Here is an 18,304-nt window from a genome sequence, read left to right as displayed (position 1 = left end):
TGCGGGGCAGCCTCATTCCAAAACCATTCACTAGCGACTCTCCAAAGCAGCAAAGCCACACTGGGTAGCAGCTCTTGAAACGACGACCACCACCAGTTGCAGTTAACTAGTTGTTTGTTGACCAACATTCGCCCTTCCCTTTGCCTATCCATAAAAATTAAAAAGCAAGAAAAAAATAGCCAGGGAAATAATCCATGTAATCAGTTGTACATGTACATGCATAAGGCATAGCGCCTAGCGCTGTATACATGTACTAGCCTTGCGTGAAGTATAACTACAACTTTTTTGTAAGTACTCACGACACGCGCAGTCGTTGTTACTTTTGCGGGCAGGCGCGCGGGCACTTTTTTTACACAGTCTACACCAGAGAGTCGTATATATACGACTCCCTACACAGTAGAGCGGTCACGAGTTCTTGCATTTATCTCCTCCACCATATTTGTCATGGTTACTCTTTCATAGTCGATCACGTGTAGATGCGTCATCAAATCGATCGTCACGTAGATCTACGTCGTCATTTTTGGCATTTCGCATTTTCTGCAAAGAGATCTCACCCACACGCACAAGCGCAAGCCTGACAAGTGACAAGACTACGGCGACACTGCATGCCTGCATATGCATGCAGCCTCTGCAGATCTGCGCTAGCATATGGCATGCTGCACAAGTAGTACCGGTAAATGTCATGATTTCTTCTTTTTATGAAAACCAAGAAAATGAACAAGGCGAAATAGGAGTTACTTTCCTTGATCCTGTTGTTGGAGATCGCGTTGGATGGAGGCTTGCTTGTGTCCGAAAGCGTTATATTCCAGTAACTGTAGTTTGTGCTAGCACTGCTCATCAGTACCTGCCAGGTTTGGAAGCAGCTGATCACCTCCCTCTCTTTTATTCACCTTCAACTGTTATCTGAACATCGCTGAGTAATCAACGTGTGTTGTTCGTGTGGCCTCCCCTGGTGGTACAGCCATTGTCGACGTTACAGACGTTGTTTGTGTGCTGATCACATAGCAGTGTGAGCTGAGGACGGGATTCGTAGTGCACTGCACCTCGCCGAGGATGGCTGGCCGTGATAATAACCAATTCAAAATTGTATTGCTGGGTGAGGGCTGTGTAGGAAAGACGTCATTAGTTCTCCGGTACTGTGAAGACAAATTCAATGACAAGCATTTGACAACACTGCAGGCATCATTCCTGACGAAGCGGCTGAATGTAGGAGGAAAACGTGTTACCCTGGCGATATGGGACACTGCAGGCCAGGAGAGGTTTCATGCACTGGGACCCATCTACTATCGTGATAGCAACGGTGCTCTACTTGTATATGACATCACCGATGAGGACTCCTTCCAGAAAGTGCGCAACTGGGTGAAGGAGCTCCGAAAGATGCTTGGAGACGACATCAGCTTAGTGATCGTCGGAAACAAGTCTGACCTGGAGAAGAACCGTCACGTCAGCAAGGAGGAGGCAGAGGAGTACGCAGCATCAGTGGGTGCCAAGCACTTTAGCACGTCTGCAAAGCTGAACCGTGGCATCGACGATGTCTTCCTGGACCTGACCAAGCGCATGCTGTCGGCCAAGGCAGATAGGCCGGCACGGCAAGGTGGCCTTGGCCCGATGGTAGGGGGCTCCAGTGCAGGAGTACAGATCACAGAGGACGAGGCACCGAGCAGTAGCGGTGGATGCTGTGGGTAAGCTGAGGAGCAAGTGCGACCGGCACGAACTAAATAAACTGTACAGGCTTCTCTCTCTGTGTGTCTCTGTCTCTCTCTCTGTGTCTCCGTCTCTCTCTCCCTCTCTCTCCCTCTCTCTCTCTCCCTCTCTCTCCCTCTCTCTCTCTCCCTCTCTCTCCCTCTCTCTCTCTCTCTCTCTCTCTCTCTCTCTCTCTCCCTCTCTCTCTCTCTCCCTCTCTCTCTCTCTGGTGTATACGGCACTCGCTGCGAGTGCCGTATACATCTTGTTTGTTTTTAATTCTTTTTTTTTGCAATCGAAAAGCCACGGCGGTGGCGGCTGCTGCTTAGCTAAAGAGGAAGGGCAGTATCCTAGGCGTGGTTGCTCTTCCCCAGTGTCCGGCTGCCACGGCATTGCGATGCGCAGTGTGGTATGCTTCTTGTCCGTCAGCTCCGCGCCTTGTCCTTGATTGGCTGGCCCCAGCACGTGCATCCCCACCTTTAGTCTTCACCTGATGTCACCCTACGCAATCAGCTGCCCGTGTAGTTTTTTAGCAGCATCGATCAACGTGAAGGAAGCATCAGCAGCAGCAACGGCTATCACAGTTTAGCACCGAGCGTTGACTAGAACAATAACAAAGATGACACTATTTACAAACACCGAGATTACGTTTTCTGTTTTCGACTTCCCCCGCCGCCGCTACCGTCGCTGGTTGCTGTTCCCATGCCCGTCAGTCGACTGTAAATCGCTAGGTTTTTTTGCATGCATCTGATTGTTCGTCACCGCTTCCCCAAACGGTTTGTGTTGGCGCGCGAGTGAATGGGAATGCACAGTCTTTCTTTTGCCGCTGCAGCCGTTGGTATTTTCCAGCCATGAACATAAAAAACACATGCTCAGACCCCAGTATTGTCATGCTCCGCTTTCTCCGCTCACCCAGCGCGCTCTCCCCCGACCCAGCACCCAATGCACACGTTCTCACTCATTTTATCCAGTTCTTCAATATTCCTCCTGTGTGCATGCATGCACATGTGCTTCTTGATGTTGGTTGGTCCGAGTGTCCGAAACTCGTATTGATTTACCTTGCTGACATTCCGCTTGTTTCCCTTCAGACCCTGACATGACCAGTCAATTTTTTACTCTGACCAACGTGCTGTGATGATTATACTGTGGGCCGTTAGTGCTTGCCTTCACACGAGGTGTGTGCTACGTGTATTACCCACTCTCGTTTGCTGTTGGCTTTCGCCAGGTCGACAGCAGCAAACATACACAGCCAGGGGTGTGCAAGTTGATGGTTCCTTGGCCCACTGCAGACATACTTTTTTGTCCGCTTTGTGAGACACTACATGATTGTAGTGTTTCTCCGCCATTGTGGCTCACTGATGCCATCATGCATAGCCTAGCCGCCGGAGATTGAAAGTGCAAAAGAAGCTGTACTTGAAGTACGCGTTGTCGCAAGTACGGTACTTAAAGGTGGTCCATTCATGTTTCCTGGATGTGCTGATGATCGGATCCTATTTCGAAGTATAATCGTATCGTACATAATCAAGGCACGAAGCTCTACCTATGCACGTGCCCACACTTACTGTACAGTAAAAATATATATATAAAAAAGTAAATTATCGTGTCCGTTCCCGAAGGGAACTCACGACGGCCGCTAACACCCGGTAAACCCTATAAACCCTAGCGACAGATGCAGATACTGTAAGACATGTATATATAACGAGGAAGTAAATCTAACGTTTTAACGGATGACATTTCTTCGTTATAATAAGATCCGTTGAGGCCATACTGCTTCATTTATATCTTGTGTTTTGGTTATGCCGGAATACTGCAAGATCGTTAGCATATCTTCTCGTTAACCTGTGAATTTTGGACAATCGTTAAATTTGCGACTCATTATAACAACATGTCTTACAGTACGCCTAGAAAGATAACGCAATGAAATGTAAAAAAACCTTGCGAAATTGACTCCTATCGCAAACATTTCTAGGCAAATTTGTTGTGCATGCAAATCGCGAAATAAAGCCGGCACAAGCGTTTCCCAGTTCACTGTACCAGCCATTGGACATAGATATAAGAGTACCTGTAAACACGGCAATACATGTATTGCTGATTTTCACGGCCCTTGGGGGTACGCTATATGGACGTTTCACTGTGTTTTCCTGCATAGAAAGCGGAACTTTGATATCAAAGAGCCCCCCCCCCCCCCTCCAAGGCAACAGGCAAACGTACCCTGTAGCCACGGTACTTCTTGTGCGACCACACTGCAACATGGAGCATGTTTTTCGATTTTGACAGCATGTTACATGGCGAGGACGCGTAGTGCTTGTAACATGCTGTCAAAATCGAAAAACATGTTAAACTACCAAGCAAGGCTTCTGTATAATGGAGCATGCACTAGTTGTGTAGTCTATGTGATGGCAGTGGTCGTCGCGTTTTCCTCTTCTTGTCCTGCCCATCACAAAGTGTGCGGAATTACGGATACAGCGTGCGCTGTAGTTTGCTCTTGTATTATTTATAGTACTCGTGCAGTATCCAGATGAAGCTGACAGATTATGCTTCCACTGTACATTGCATTGACTGCTGCAACGCCAGGGCAAAGGAAAGCTGCTTCAAACTTTTATTCCCCCCTCCCTCCCCCTCCCCCTCCAACACGTCGTTGTATCTAAGCGGGCTCATGCATTATGTTTGGGATGTTTGAACTACCTGTTAGCCTCCTGGGACTTCCGCCCTCATTTTTCAGTTTTGCCGGGATCATCATCATCATCATAAACGAGCATGGCTATAATCATGGCAATGGTACTAGTACCTGGTAGTAACAGTGCTTGTGATGCAGGACAATGTGACATGCATGGCCATCATGTCCAAAACCCAGCTAGTGGACTGGGTTTTGGAATGCCTGGTGCCAAGCAGCTGCACTATTGGGGGGGGGGGGGGCTTCTTTGGTGCCAATTATAGCACTGCAATTTTGGACTGTGCGAACTGTTCTTTTCTTCACGTACACGTACATGGCCAGTGGCAGTTCCTCACTGCTAGCCACTGGCTATCTATCATACAGTGTAGTTATGCTCAATGGCCAAACTACAAGGTGGCAACGGCCGGCCAGCTAGCTGCCAGCAAAGTGAGCCATTGCATGTGCGTTGGGTCACATACGCACCACAGCGTTTGTGATCGCCGTCGTCGCACAAGCTCTGGTTCCCTGCCGCCGCCGCCGCGACATCCGGGCATCCTGGTTCGCAGGCCAGCAAACAAACCACCACTTAGCTCTAATTATGAAATCTGGAAATGAAATTGAAAACCAAAATACTGTGAAATTTGCTGTGGGGCGTCATGGTTCGCAGGCAAGCGAGCGAACAGACCACCACTTAGCGCTAATTATGAAATCTGGATATAAAAAAGCCAAATACTGTGAAATTTGTTGAAAACCAGCCCAAATCAGGATTAATTAAAAAAAAATTGAAAAATTGAAATGGAATTTAGAATAAGGCTGGATGTGCTGAGGAATTTGTTTTGTACCCATCCTGCATGGACTTAGGATCAGGATCTTCGAAGGAAGTGAAGTAGAAGAGCAATCACTAGTGTATGCCGATGGACCAGGATAACATCACCTGCATGCATGCTACATGTGTGTATGCATACCATGCATACACACACACGCACACACACACACACACACACACACACACACACACACACACACATACACACACACACACACACACACACACGCCCAAGCACCTGATCTTTGCTTGCGTGCAAAGAAGTACACGTTCGCGAAAGATCACATCCGGGTGGAACGCTGGCAGGGTGCATGGCCATACATGTTGGTCTGTTCCTTGCCTGCACGCTTGTTCAGTCACTGTATGTTCTGCTCGCTCTTATCACCGCCGGCATGAACGTGCAGAGCGCACACACTCGATCCGGGCTTTTCGTGCGTGGATATTAGCTGGAGAGCAATCAGAGGCAAAGGAAGGCACTCATGAAGTCAGTTTGCGCGAACATGTCCTGAAATTCAAATTCTACACATAATGCAATATCAGATTTATACATCAGATGTAGCATTGACTATGGTTTTTTTTAAATGTCTTCTGCTAGTGTTCACGACCGGTTGTAGCATGCTCTCGCAAAGGGCATACCGAGACCTGTTATTTGTATTTTTCCTGTAACTTTATCACATCTGCCACCGGGATTTAAGCTGCTGACAACCTCATTGGTGCTCAGTGATGGAAAATGGTGTGGCTAGAGACTCGGCAATCCGCAGGGTCATGTATTGGTTAGTTGCTAAGAGCAAGATTCACCTGGCTGTACTCATACATCAATATCAACGGCTGAATTTTGGCTACCATACCTGCATTCACGATCGCACAGCTCCAGTTGCGTGGTGGAGGTTAGGCAACGGCGCGTGCCAAAGCTCTGGCTGAAGCTGCGGCACTGGCGTCTGCGATAGCGCCGGCCCGGGCAGCCAAACACACAGCGGCTGCTCCAAGCGCCCCATGGGCCTGCAAGCGCGGTGTTCTCCCCTGTTATCCCAGGAAGTGACACAAAGACAGCAGCACATAATCTACTGAGTTAACAAACTACGACGACGACTCGCTCGTATACTAGTACCAAGTGCCACGCTGTTTTCCAATTTATTTAGGTTCTCATCGTTTGTTATTTTCTTTCCATTCCTCTGTAAGCATGTGCACTCAAAAACATAAAATAGAAACCCATATCACCTCTTCGGACCTCCGAACTCAAGTTGCCATTGGCTACAGTTGAGAAAGTGGAAGAGGAACGGCCAGTGGTGATGCATGTCTTGCCGGTTTCAGCTATGCACTATTCAGAGCCTTTATGGGGACAGCTGTAGAGACGTGTAAGAGCAATGGCTAGCAGGGATCCATGTACTGTACGTCAATAAATATTTCGGCGTTTATTTATTTTCGGCTATATTCGGCCTGCGCTTTTTGGCCTAAACTTTATGGCGGCCGGAATTTTGTTTTGCAAGATTCAGTTTGACAGTGTATACAGGCAGTAAAGGCAGTAAAGGCTGACATTTTAATGAGGCCGAGATGTGTTTTAGCCCTGAGAGGCCGGAATTTATACGCGCCGAAAATTTGTAGACTTGCAATGTTGGCTGCTTGAATTACAAAGTAGTCATAGCAACCATACAAATTACTAAACTGATCCTAGTAACCTACTTGCTTGACAACGGTCACCGCCGAAACCAGCTGGACACACGCAGCGATAGTTGTCGGAGTACTGGTAGGCTTCACACTGGCCACCGTTCCTGCACTGATGACTGGAGCAGGGATCTGGAGCTGTGCGGGCAACAGCAACAATAGCAGCGGCGGCGGCAGCAACAGCAAAAATGCATTTCAAAAATTAGCAACTGGTATGACCTAATGTTATATACGTTAGATCTATACAATGACAACAACAACAACAACAACAACAACAACAACAACAACAACAACAAAAACAACAACAACAACAACAACAACAACAACAACAGCAGCAGGAGCAGCAGCAGCAACACCGTCCATCAATTTAAGATGAAATCACTCATAGTACTTCGAAAGAAGTATATACATGTACATGTAGATGCTCTTAGATTCAGCTAACAAAGTAAAAGTTGAAACTCATTTCCACTATGATGAAGGGTTACCTTGGTTGCTTGCCCGTGGACTGGTGGTCAGTCCAACGGCGCAGAACTGCGTCTCGGACACTGGCGCGTTGCACACAAAGCGACCCTGCTGGCCCAGGAACACTGGCTTGACGCAGTCTCGCCGGCGCCGGCGGAAGCCGTTGCGCGGGCTGCAATCGCCCCACTGTCCCCACGGGCCGGCGTCGTTCTCAACTGGATTCACAAACGATACAGGACACCCAGACGTATACACAATAATCAGCACTGAAGGCAACTGCTGCTTCTTGTAGTTTACTACAACCGTTTTCAGTGTCCAAATGATGCCAGTAGGGGGCTAGAAACAGTAAAGGAGTGAGTGATAGCGAAAGCTAGTGAACTTGCTTCAGTACTGTGTTTTGTCCGATCGAGGCTTACCTGGTTCACAGTCTCTGCCACGGCCGAACACGGCTCGGTTGCAGCCCACGCAGACATGGTCGCGTGATCGCGCCCGGCAGCTGGCTCCGTTCTTGCACGGATTGGGAGAGCAACGGCCACCTTTGAGTGGAAAGGGCACAGAACACGGTATTACAATTTCAAGCCATGACTTCATCATTAAATCCACTATATCCAATTCAGCATAATTGCCATGCAGACTGCCCCAAAGAAGAAATTCTACACACAAAACTAGGTCACTAAGAAGTATAATGCCTCATTCAAATGGACCCCCGGTGCTTGCGTTCGTGTCACAGTGAAGATTCCGTGATTTGCGTCCATTGAATTCGAGCTGCTTTGAAGTGCGATGGATATCTAAAGAAATCTGTACATGTACGTGGCACAAAGCATGATAGTTACCTCCGGTTACTGGGCGCCTTTCAGCTGGTCGTGTTGGCTGTTGGGGTTCTTCAGTGGTGGGCGCATCGTTCCCTCCCACTCTTTGAGGCCCAGCGGGACGTTGCGGTGGACCACAGTAGCTGGTCTCCGACAATCGGGCGTTGCAGACGAAGCGTCCCTGCTGGCCCAAGAAGACCGGCTTGACGCAGTCGCGACGTCGCCGCCGGAATCCGTTCGACGGACTGCAGGCTCCCCACTGACCCCATGGACCGGCATCGTTCTCAACTGTATGGAGCACATGAGACAAATAGACTGGAGTAAGGATACCATAGCCACCTTTTTTTTACAAACCCACCCACACCCACCCACATCCACCCACACCCACCGACAAGGAGTATCCACACCTCTTCTAGTCAGGAGTGTGAGCCGTAGCCCTCGGCTGGCTAAAGGGGAAGTTAAGCCTAAAATCAAATTTTCACCAGTTGTAGTCTTTGGGGTGCTGAGTCGAATGGTCTTGGTCCGAGGAAGCTGAAACGCTCCCTTTCTCCTTTATTCCCAATCGAACTCGCGCACTTCCACCGAAACTGGGTGACTGCGCCCTACTAGATGGGGATTTGCATGCAAAATGTCACTGAAAGCGCCATTTCATCTCTTGTTCATGGTTGATCCAGACTGTCATGTTCATGTAGACAGCAGCTCATGTAACTTATTGCTCTGGATGGACTGAGCTATAGCAATCGTTCTTTGTTCTTCTGGTGGGGTAAGTGCTGCTGCTACTGCTGCCGCTGCCTGTTGGTTTGTTTGCACAGTATTGCGTGACAATGCTCTGACAAGTGCAGGATATTGAGCTACTGATTATGGCGGCCGCCAAAGCTGTGAAGCCTCTATGATATGCTGCGCTCAAGTCTCAGTTGTACATCTTTTCTCACTACAACCAATTCAATCTGAGTTGGCAACGGAAGATCTCGAGTGGAAGTACTTCATTCATCTAGACATAAAATTCGCACTGGTCATACACCACTGCCTTCGCCACTAGCACCCGAAACAATCACGATTGATCACAGCGACCTTCGATTACATTGTACATGTATGTTTGCGAAACTTTTCTTTTCTCCTCCAGCCTTACCCGGCTCGCAGTCCCTGCCACGGCCAAACACTGCTCTGTTGCAGCCTTCACAAACGTGATCGCGTGATCGCGATCGACAGCGGGCTCCGTTTTTGCACGGGTTAGGAGAACAACGGCCACCTGAGCACACACGGGGACGACAAGATCTGTTAAAACACCATACGTCTGGAAGAAAAAAACCTCACAAACCAACTCATTCGTATTGCTTGCATCGTCTCTACCGGACTGAAGTCTCGACTTAGGCTGTGTTCACACGAGAATTTTCAACCCGGGTTGAAAGTCTGTACGATGGAAAAATAATGAGTGCACGTACACCATGACCTGATCTCACGAACTTTCCCATGAAAGTACATTTTGCGTTCCCTGCAAGTTTCGCGTCCAAAGATGCGAAAGTTCGTGCGAAGTTTCTCGCTTCATGACGCAGAGCGAAAGTTTTTACGCATTTTCGTTTCGCAGAACCTCTCTACTCACGATTTCAACCCGGGTCAAGCGCAATGCCTCATGTAAACGTGCCAGTCAATCTGTGTTCAGGGCGGGTTGAAACTTGATCCGGGTCGAACTCAACCCGGGTTGAAACGCCTCATGTAAACACAGCCTTACAGTGATATGGCATTACAAATGAAAATGTAGTTATGTGTTTATGAGCCAGATTCATGTCAGTACAGCGGAACCTGCTTGGGCCAGAGGATCTGCCTAGAAATCATCACAGAGTGTAAACTTTAGCTAAGTATTTACCTCTCGCTACTGATCGCCTTGTCGGTGGTTGTGTCGGCTCTTCAGTGGGAGAGGCGTCGTTTCCTGCTGCTCTTTGAGGCCCAGCAGGCGGTGCCTGCGGCAGGCCACAGTAGTCGGTTTCCGACAGTTGGGCGTTGCAGACGAAGCGGCCTTGCTGGCCCAAGAAGACCGGCTTGACACACTCGCGTGAGCGTCGGCGGAACCCGTTGCGTGGACTGCATGCTCCCCACTGACCCCACGGACCGGCATCGTTCTCAACTGCACGGAAATGCCACACAACACACGTGGATACTGAATCAGACAACATGCACTGAGGTGCGCTTTCGGAGTGTTTTAGTCCTTGTGCACAAAGCACCGTACCCAGTATTAAGCATGTGATTCGAAGGATTAACTGAGTTTAGAATCACTCTGAGGTCGTTCCCACACACCCGAATCAAAAACCACGACTTGCAAACATGTTTACGAGTATAAGTTCCCAAGGTATTTGGTTGCTGTGACCACTGAATCAACACACATTCGACTCTCTATGTGTAATAGGTCTCAATCTCCTTCACCACCACGGTCTTACACTGCAAACGTAGATGTATATCTCAGAATTTTGGAGAGTATCCGCATATTCAAGAAGGTACATGTATCTTGGTTGGTTGGTATATTTTATTTTACTTGCTTGTGTGCACTGCAAGCTCGTCTTACCTGATTCGCAATCTCTGCCACGGCCGTACCGCGCTCTGTTGCACCCGTCACAGACATGGTCACGCGATCGCGCACGGCACCGAGCTCCGTTCCTGCACGGGTTGGGCGAGCAGCGACCACCTTTGAGCACACGACGGGCACAAAGCACAGGGCTCGATTCCATGACTGTCTTTCAAGGATGAAGACATCATATACACCCTTGAATCTACCACATCACTGGACTGGGTTTTCATTTAGAAATTTCAATCAGACGTCTCTAAAACTTAGCAGCCGTTAATCCGGCATCCTCGGTATCAGATAGGATTTCAGATCCCCGCCAGTCCGTTTACCAGGGTATTCCAGCATTCGTATTCTGTGACGGCATTCCTCTTCCGAAACAATGAGTTTGCGTAGATATTGTCAATCGATCACCCCCCCACCCACCCATCTGACACACGGATGCCACTGCCAAACGCAATCGGTCAGGCTGCAGTAGAGAAACATGAGAGGACAACTGGCCTCCACAAAGACTGAACAAGAGACAGACAACAAAGACATGCATGGCAGTGGACATTGAAATCCGGTGGAATGACCAGGGCCAGCACCCTTACTGCCTGAGCGCTTACATACTGCACAGCTGTAGTACACGCACACTGTAAAAATGGATCCGCAGTGCTCGCGGCTGCAAGGCCAGCGCCCCGTGGCCACTTGATTTCTCAACGAATTCCAATGCTCGCTACAGTACATACATACAGCTTTTCTGGGCGGACAACACACACACACACACACACACACACACACACACACACACCCACACACACACACACGCACGCACACACACCTACATACTCGTAAGCAGGGAGCTTGACAACACAATCGCTCTGCAAACGGTATGCCACATACCTGCCACGACTGGTCGCCTGGTCGGTCTCTCCGGGGTCGGGATTTCATTCCCTGCCACTCTCTGCGGTCCATCTGCAGGAGGTGGTGGGCGCACTTCAGGCGGTCCGCAAAAGTCGGTTTCCGATAGTTGGGCATTGCACTCGAAGCGGCCTTGGGAGGAAAAGAAGACTGGCTTGACGCACTCGCGTGAGCGTCGACGGAACCCGTTGCGCGGACTGCATGCTCCCCACTGACCCCACGGACCGGCATCGTTCTCAACTGTATGGAGCACATGAGAAAAGGAATACTTAGATACATGATCACGATCACTTTACCTACCATACACATGTGTGTAGATAGACTGCGGTCACTGACAGTCTGTACATATCAAGTTACCATATTATACATGTACATGTGAAAACAACATGTATGTAGATTTAGCCATGCACATGAAACATTGACCAAAAAGCTGCGATGCCACAATACAAATTCACTGAAAGTCCACGATAAATTACACAGGTAGCAGACGCATATTTCATTTAATAATATCTTCAAGCAAGAAGGAATGCTATTACCAAGGTACCTATGGAAGGTACCCATGCACAAGGAGCAAAGGGATCTGTTGCATACCATGTTCGGCGAGAAGAATGATGGACGGTACAACAGATTAGTTCGACTACATGCTCTACACTGTCCCCATGGCAACATCAGGTCGGAATGGTTGCCGTGATATCTAAGCTTTCCCATACGTATAACCAACATGCACAGTTGTCTGATGATCACTTAGTGCGCGAAACTCGGAGTAAAAACACTTTTTTTATCCTCTTATTCAGGTTGGAGTTAGCTCTGCCCTTCGGCATTGAGCACTCTATTGGACAGACTGGAACCTGTTTTATAGCCAACATACAATGTGGCTGCGTATCATAATATCAGATGTAAAAGAGCATAGGGCAGCTGCTACAGGATATTCCAAGGACACGCACACTAGTGGCTGTTCTTTTCAACCCATAGCATTTTCACAGGTGATAGTACAGTGTTGCACGTGTGGCCTGCTCACCTGGTTCACAATCACGGCCGCGGCCGAATCGTGCCCTGTCGCAGCCGTCGCACACGTGATCGCGTGACCTCGCTCTGCAGCTCGCGCCATTCTTGCATGGATTGGGGGAGCAGCGATTACCTATTCACGCCGAGAGGATATACATACAATGCAGATACAAACCATTTTAGACGTAATTAAAAAATTGTGGTGAAACTCTCTACAGCATCTGATCTCTCTCTCTCTCTCTCTCTCTCTCTCTCTCTCTCTCTCTCTCTCTCTCTCTCTCTCTCTCTCTCTCTCTCTCTCTCTCTCTTTGTATCATGCCTGCCTAACTTTTCAATTAACCCACTTGATACAACCAGGCTGGGCCTGGCTTTATCGTCAATGATAGAGTCGTGTAGAGCAGCAATGAACAACCTGAGTCGAATATGTGTCACTGATGGCCTTTCTATTTATTTGCTTTACCAAACACCAAGATGCCGTGTATCCTCAAGCTGCAGTGCTCAATGTCCAATGGCAATGGACAGAGCCAGCAAAACACCAGGTAGTACACAACAATGGTACTTCGAAGTACAACCAAGTCATCCTACCCCTTACTCCATCGTTTATGTTTTAAATTAAAAAAGCACTCATCAGGCGGCAGCTTGTGTCACAAGTTTACCAAACTACATACATGTGTCAAGCCATCCTCTCATGCAAGCACACCTACCTCCAACAGGTCTCCGCACTGGCGTGTCGCTGTCCCCGGGCCCCGGTGTCGGCGGCACGGTGTCGCTCGGTGCCCTCTCTGCTCCCGGGCCCGCGTCACCAGGGTTCGGCCGCGGAGCACTGGGTTGCGGACGCGGTGTTCCGCAGAAGTCCGTCTCGGAAAGCCTGGCGTTGCACTCAAAGCGGCCCTGCGAAGAGAAGAAGACGGGCTTGATGCACTCGCGCCGTCGCCGCCGGAATCCACTTGACGGGCTGCAGTTGCTCCATTGTCCCCAAGGACCAGCATCATTCTCAACTACACCACACAGGAAGAGCATAGGAACATGGGTGAAGTGATGTGACTGATTTACGGAACCTAAACGTACAAGTCAATGGGCTCGGTGAACTTCAGGCACTCTTCTCCTTCTAACAGTTACAATGCAGTTCCCATGGGAGCATGTGTAATTGCTTCACAAGCTGAAGCGCACCCCGCCGCAGTGCAATTTAATGGAAATGAAAAAATATTTGGTTTTTCTACCGAAATCTTGGTGTCGTATCTTGAAATTTCCACACATCACAATGGCTGTGTAATTCTTTATACCAAACAAGAAAGTGGACGGGGAAGGAGTTACATTTCCAGTCCGGTTTTACACAATCAGGACTTGCTTTACATGCACAACTGCCAGTGTATGGCAAACAATGATCCAAAATCCACTTGTGCCTTGTGGCCTATCAGGCGCCAAATTTCAAACCGGAATTTTCCTGAAATCAGTTTTAGCATTGCTGGACCAATCATATTTTCTGAATGGACGTGGAGGGAAATGCTGTCGTGGACACGGAAATCCGGCGGAGGTCAAACGACCCCAGGGCGTTGGCCATGCAGCCGCGAGTACGCATACGATACGCACATGCAACGTTCTGTACGCACACTGAGGGCCGGCACAGGCCCCGGTCATTCGACCGGACTTCCATGGCGACGACAGTACTAGCACATTCTACTACTACTACCTTACCAGGCTCGCAGTCCCGACCGCGGAAACGCCTGCGATCACAGTTCAGGCACACATGATCACGTGACCTCGCACGGCACGTGGCACCATTCTGGCACGGATTGGGCGAGCAGCGCCCCTCTGCAGATAAGAGCCAAACAACAACAATGACTTTTTGTTACGTGCACACATACACATGTACCCGAGTCATATTATTTTACTAAGTTAGCCGATTGTCCGCAGGATGAATACTCGTACATAGCTGAACCTGCATTATTTGCTAGGCAATAGAAGACATGTCCTTGTTTAGCATTGTGTCGTACCACGCACCAAAGCATATGTAGCATTGTAGGTCACGCGGCTTCAACTCTAGTTCAAGGTTGGATAAGCGCGACTGCACTGAGAATTGACACACGCCGAAGCAGATGTTCCCGACACTGTGCATGCGCGCGCGCAGGCGCGTGCGTGTGTTTGTGTGCATGTAACACCTGGGAACTCTGCAGTGTGACGGTGGGTGTCAGCTAGAGGTCAACGCGTAGGAATGAATGGGGGCGGGCGTGCGTAAATCAGTGTTGCACTGACACTAACAGGTGCCACCGCTGAGTCACGGTCACGGGTAATCCTGATCAAGCAACAACACGTGCACGCGGCATGTACAATAATATGAACATGTTCATGGTGCCATTTCTGTGTTGCACTGCCATGTGTGGCCTCAGCAATGCACAGCACTTTGGCTGAGATACCAATGCTACAATCATGTAGACCTACATCGCTGGTTAGGACCTGGCAGAAACAGTACATGGACTAGCCACTAGCTTGTGGTTCTCACCAGGGAGTAGTACAATACCCTGGTTCTCACAATACCTTGAAGTGTTCCAAACCAACACCGCTCCTGACCATTATTTTAAAATATTTTTTCGGGGAAATGACAGTTTTTAGACATCATAATCTGGCGATTGGTGCCAACTTGTGTGCTTGTAACTATTACTAACACTACACTACTCACTACTAGTCTACAGCCAGTGCAATGCAAGGCCCACACTGGGCCACAGTCATGGTGACAGATTGTCAGTATGGCTAGTCTACTACTACTAACTAAGTCTATGGATTTGGAGTATGGTGTGAGTGTGCTCTGAAGCCTAGATAGCTAGTACAGTACAGTGGTCTTTGTACTGACTACTTAGTATTAGTAGTACTATCTACAGCACGTCAATAACCCTTTTATGCCAAACAATTATGGCTGGAGAGTTTGAATGACTAGTATGATACTGATAGGTGTCAGTGCAGATATGAATGGCTAGGTCAAGAATGTATGACAAGGTCGTTGTATGACAAGGTCGTTCATACCGCAGGCTTTGACATGGACTCCTGTGTGTGTGTTAGTCCTACTACTACTAGTACTAGACACATGTGACATGAACTACGCCACAGTAGATCTACGTGCTGTCAGTGGCAGCAAAAGGATGGGACACTTCAAACTGAAATACCGGTGGCTGGTTGTGTTTCTCATACTCATACTCATAGCTAGCCGGTCGGTTGTAACTTGTAATGCGGGGGACCTACATGTAGTAGATTCTACCTGCGGACTTTATTTTTTTTTCACAGGCGGCATAGCGCATACTATATGCCTATCACTTATCACTTATCAGTATGATGAATTTTTGTCTTTTACTCACGTGCATTCACAGAACTCGGACAACACCAGACCGCTGCAAGCAGAAAGACGACAAAAGACACAAATCGCGATTGGAAAAAGTAGACATTCGATTGAAAGAATGTGGCATGCGGTTCAATAACTAGTACCGTGGTAGTTCCGACAGTAGAGATTGTCGGCCGCTATGGCCATCTACCCACCTTTCCGACAGTAGAGATTGTCGGCCACTATGGCCATCTACTAGTACCCACTTTTCCGACAGTAGATTCTATCATAATACTAATAGAGCGCAATACACTGGTTCACACTTATGATGTCGGGGATCAGTACCAGTCTATACATAGGTAGAATAACTAAGATCTACAAATAAACCAAACTGCCGGTGCCGGCGACTATGTGCAGTTGTTCCCGGCCTGGCTGCACACAAATCTAGGATGCGCGCGGCACTCACTGGGATGTGACGGCGAACCCACACAAAGCTACAGAAACACTCTCGAGTCGGATCGTAGCTGTGCCTCCAGCTAGACTGTAGTACTAGTAGACTACAGGCCATGGTAGACCATGAATCATGATATTGATAGACTCTACACTTCCCAGACCAGCAGATCCCAGGCAAATCAAAGACGGCAAATCTTCCTATCGCTCAGACCCACTACAAACGTAGGCCGCTCCACCGATGGATCTATCGCTTTGGGCATGTCAAGCGCAACGGGCAAACCGCATAGTGTCCAGCGGACCACCGACTGAATGCCGGGCTCAACAGCTCAACTATTCACATCGCTACTTTGTCTTTGCTCTAGCTACGGGTACGGGTAGTGCCCGTGTGGCCAGAAAACATGGTCGCGGATATTCCAGGAGCATGACGAAAAGCCTTGCGGCGAAGCAAATCTACTTCTTCCAGGCATCATCCTTTTCCTTGAAACCGTTTCTTTACTCATATCATGAGAAGACCATCTTGCCTCGTGAGTTGCAGGGCAATAAATAAAATCACTAATGTCACGTTACGTACCTCTCTACTACGCTACAACGGCTTAGGCCAAGAAAGGTTAGTTAGGGGCCGTCCGGGGTTACCAATAGTTTTTGCAAAAACGAAAAGTTTTAGTATTTTTCAGCACCCACCCACCTATACCTACCTTTTCTGCAGGTAAAACGAATTGAAATAAAATATTGATGTCAATTTTCGACACGCAGAAGTACAGTTGTAACTGGGCATTCTCCATCTGCATTTAATAATTATTTTCAAAACGAAACTCCTTCAAACCCACCCACCCCCAAGCGAACACTTTTCGTTTTGAAAATACTATTGGTAACCTTGAACGGCCCCTTAGGTAGGTATTTGCAGGGCAGTCAATACGTATCTAATAATTATTGACTGAGTCGAGGTCAATATAGGAAATAAAAGCTGAGTAAAAGACCAAGGCGAAGCCAAGGTCTTTTACGAGGTTTTTTATTTCCTACTGACCAAGTACGAAGTCAATATTACTAGATTTAAAGGCTGTGTTCAATCCCTAAAACGGAGTCAAATATAAGCAGTCAATATAGCCATAAGGAGTGAAATATGCAGGAATATTCGACAGCTTGGGTATAGCAAAAATCTATGGGAGTCAATACTAGGGTGTTACGTGACAATCGTGTTACTAGTACTCTGCGGTACGGAGAATACGCGTCTCGTGAGAATCTACCAAAAGTACATTGTACTTCATACCACTATCAGTGTACATGTATCAGCATAACAGCATAACAGCCATCATGTGCATCACACATACATGTACATGTGGTCATGGCTATAATTATCTACACCAGGAAAAGGACACACAAGTCACACAGTCACAGACAGTCATTGCCATACTTGGCCTAAGCCTTGGCTTTGGCTAAGCTAAGGCTAAACCAAATACTCAACGAGTGAGTAAAGCCTAAAGTAAAGGCCAACATTCAGTCATGGTTTATATTACGAGTTACGTGATCAACCCATACTAGCCATAATAGCAGTACTAGCTGCCCGCCAGCAGTACACAGACTCGATCAGCCACCACACGGAACAGATCTGAGCGTGCCTGGAAATGCATATCCCATCATCAATCATGGCTCATTCTTTCTTCAGATTCGAGGCAACAAGATGATTTTTTATCCAGTTTTTTAACAGCAATACCACTGACTTGTTAGTTCATTTCTCATTACAAGGAATACTTGGACGGGTACAGCATTCTACTACAAGTGCAGACGGGTAAGTATTTTCAACACAACGCATGCACGCACGGGATCATGGATCTTACCGGTCAAAACGATCACCGCTATCGTCAGTAGAGGTTTCCACGTTGCCATCTTTGCTCTCCCAGAACCAAAACTAAACTGAAATTGTGGACTGTCACGAGCTAGTTGGAGTTTTTATTCCATCGGGCGGCAAGAAACCAGAAGCAGCATC

The 18,304-nt window shown here is 48.1% G+C and overlaps 2 protein-coding genes across 2 annotated transcripts; one reads left to right on the top strand and one right to left on the bottom strand.

The window, feature by feature from the left end:
* Nucleotides 1–683: 683 nt before the first annotated feature.
* On the top strand, nt 684–2,804 carry LOC135818098 (ras-related protein Rab-21-like). The gene has a single exon (XM_065331422.1). The coding sequence runs from the start codon at nt 1,054–1,056 to the stop codon at nt 1,684–1,686; it is 633 nt and encodes a 210-aa protein (XP_065187494.1). The 5' UTR covers nt 684–1,053; the 3' UTR covers nt 1,687–2,804.
* Nucleotides 2,805–4,922: 2,118 nt separating this feature from the next.
* LOC135818095 (neurogenic locus notch homolog protein 1-like) lies at nt 4,923–18,304 on the bottom strand. The gene is made up of 15 exons (XM_065331418.1): nt 18,156–18,304; nt 15,905–15,937; nt 14,253–14,369; nt 13,262–13,555; nt 12,571–12,690; nt 11,535–11,792; nt 10,653–10,772; nt 9,960–10,217; nt 9,225–9,344; nt 8,120–8,383; nt 7,703–7,822; nt 7,310–7,501; nt 6,843–6,962; nt 6,011–6,182; nt 4,923–5,608 (listed from the first exon to the last, which is right to left on the bottom strand). Exons 1-15 carry the CDS (start codon nt 18,202–18,204, stop codon nt 5,605–5,607), a joined length of 2,241 nt encoding a protein of 746 aa, XP_065187490.1. The 5' UTR covers nt 18,205–18,304; the 3' UTR covers nt 4,923–5,604.

This window comes from Sycon ciliatum, chromosome 5, assembly GCF_964019385.1.
Source record: "Sycon ciliatum chromosome 5, ocSycCili1.1, whole genome shotgun sequence".
Taxonomy (NCBI): domain Eukaryota; kingdom Metazoa; phylum Porifera; class Calcarea; order Leucosolenida; family Sycettidae; genus Sycon; species Sycon ciliatum.
This window is presented reverse-complemented; position numbering and strand designations above follow the sequence as displayed.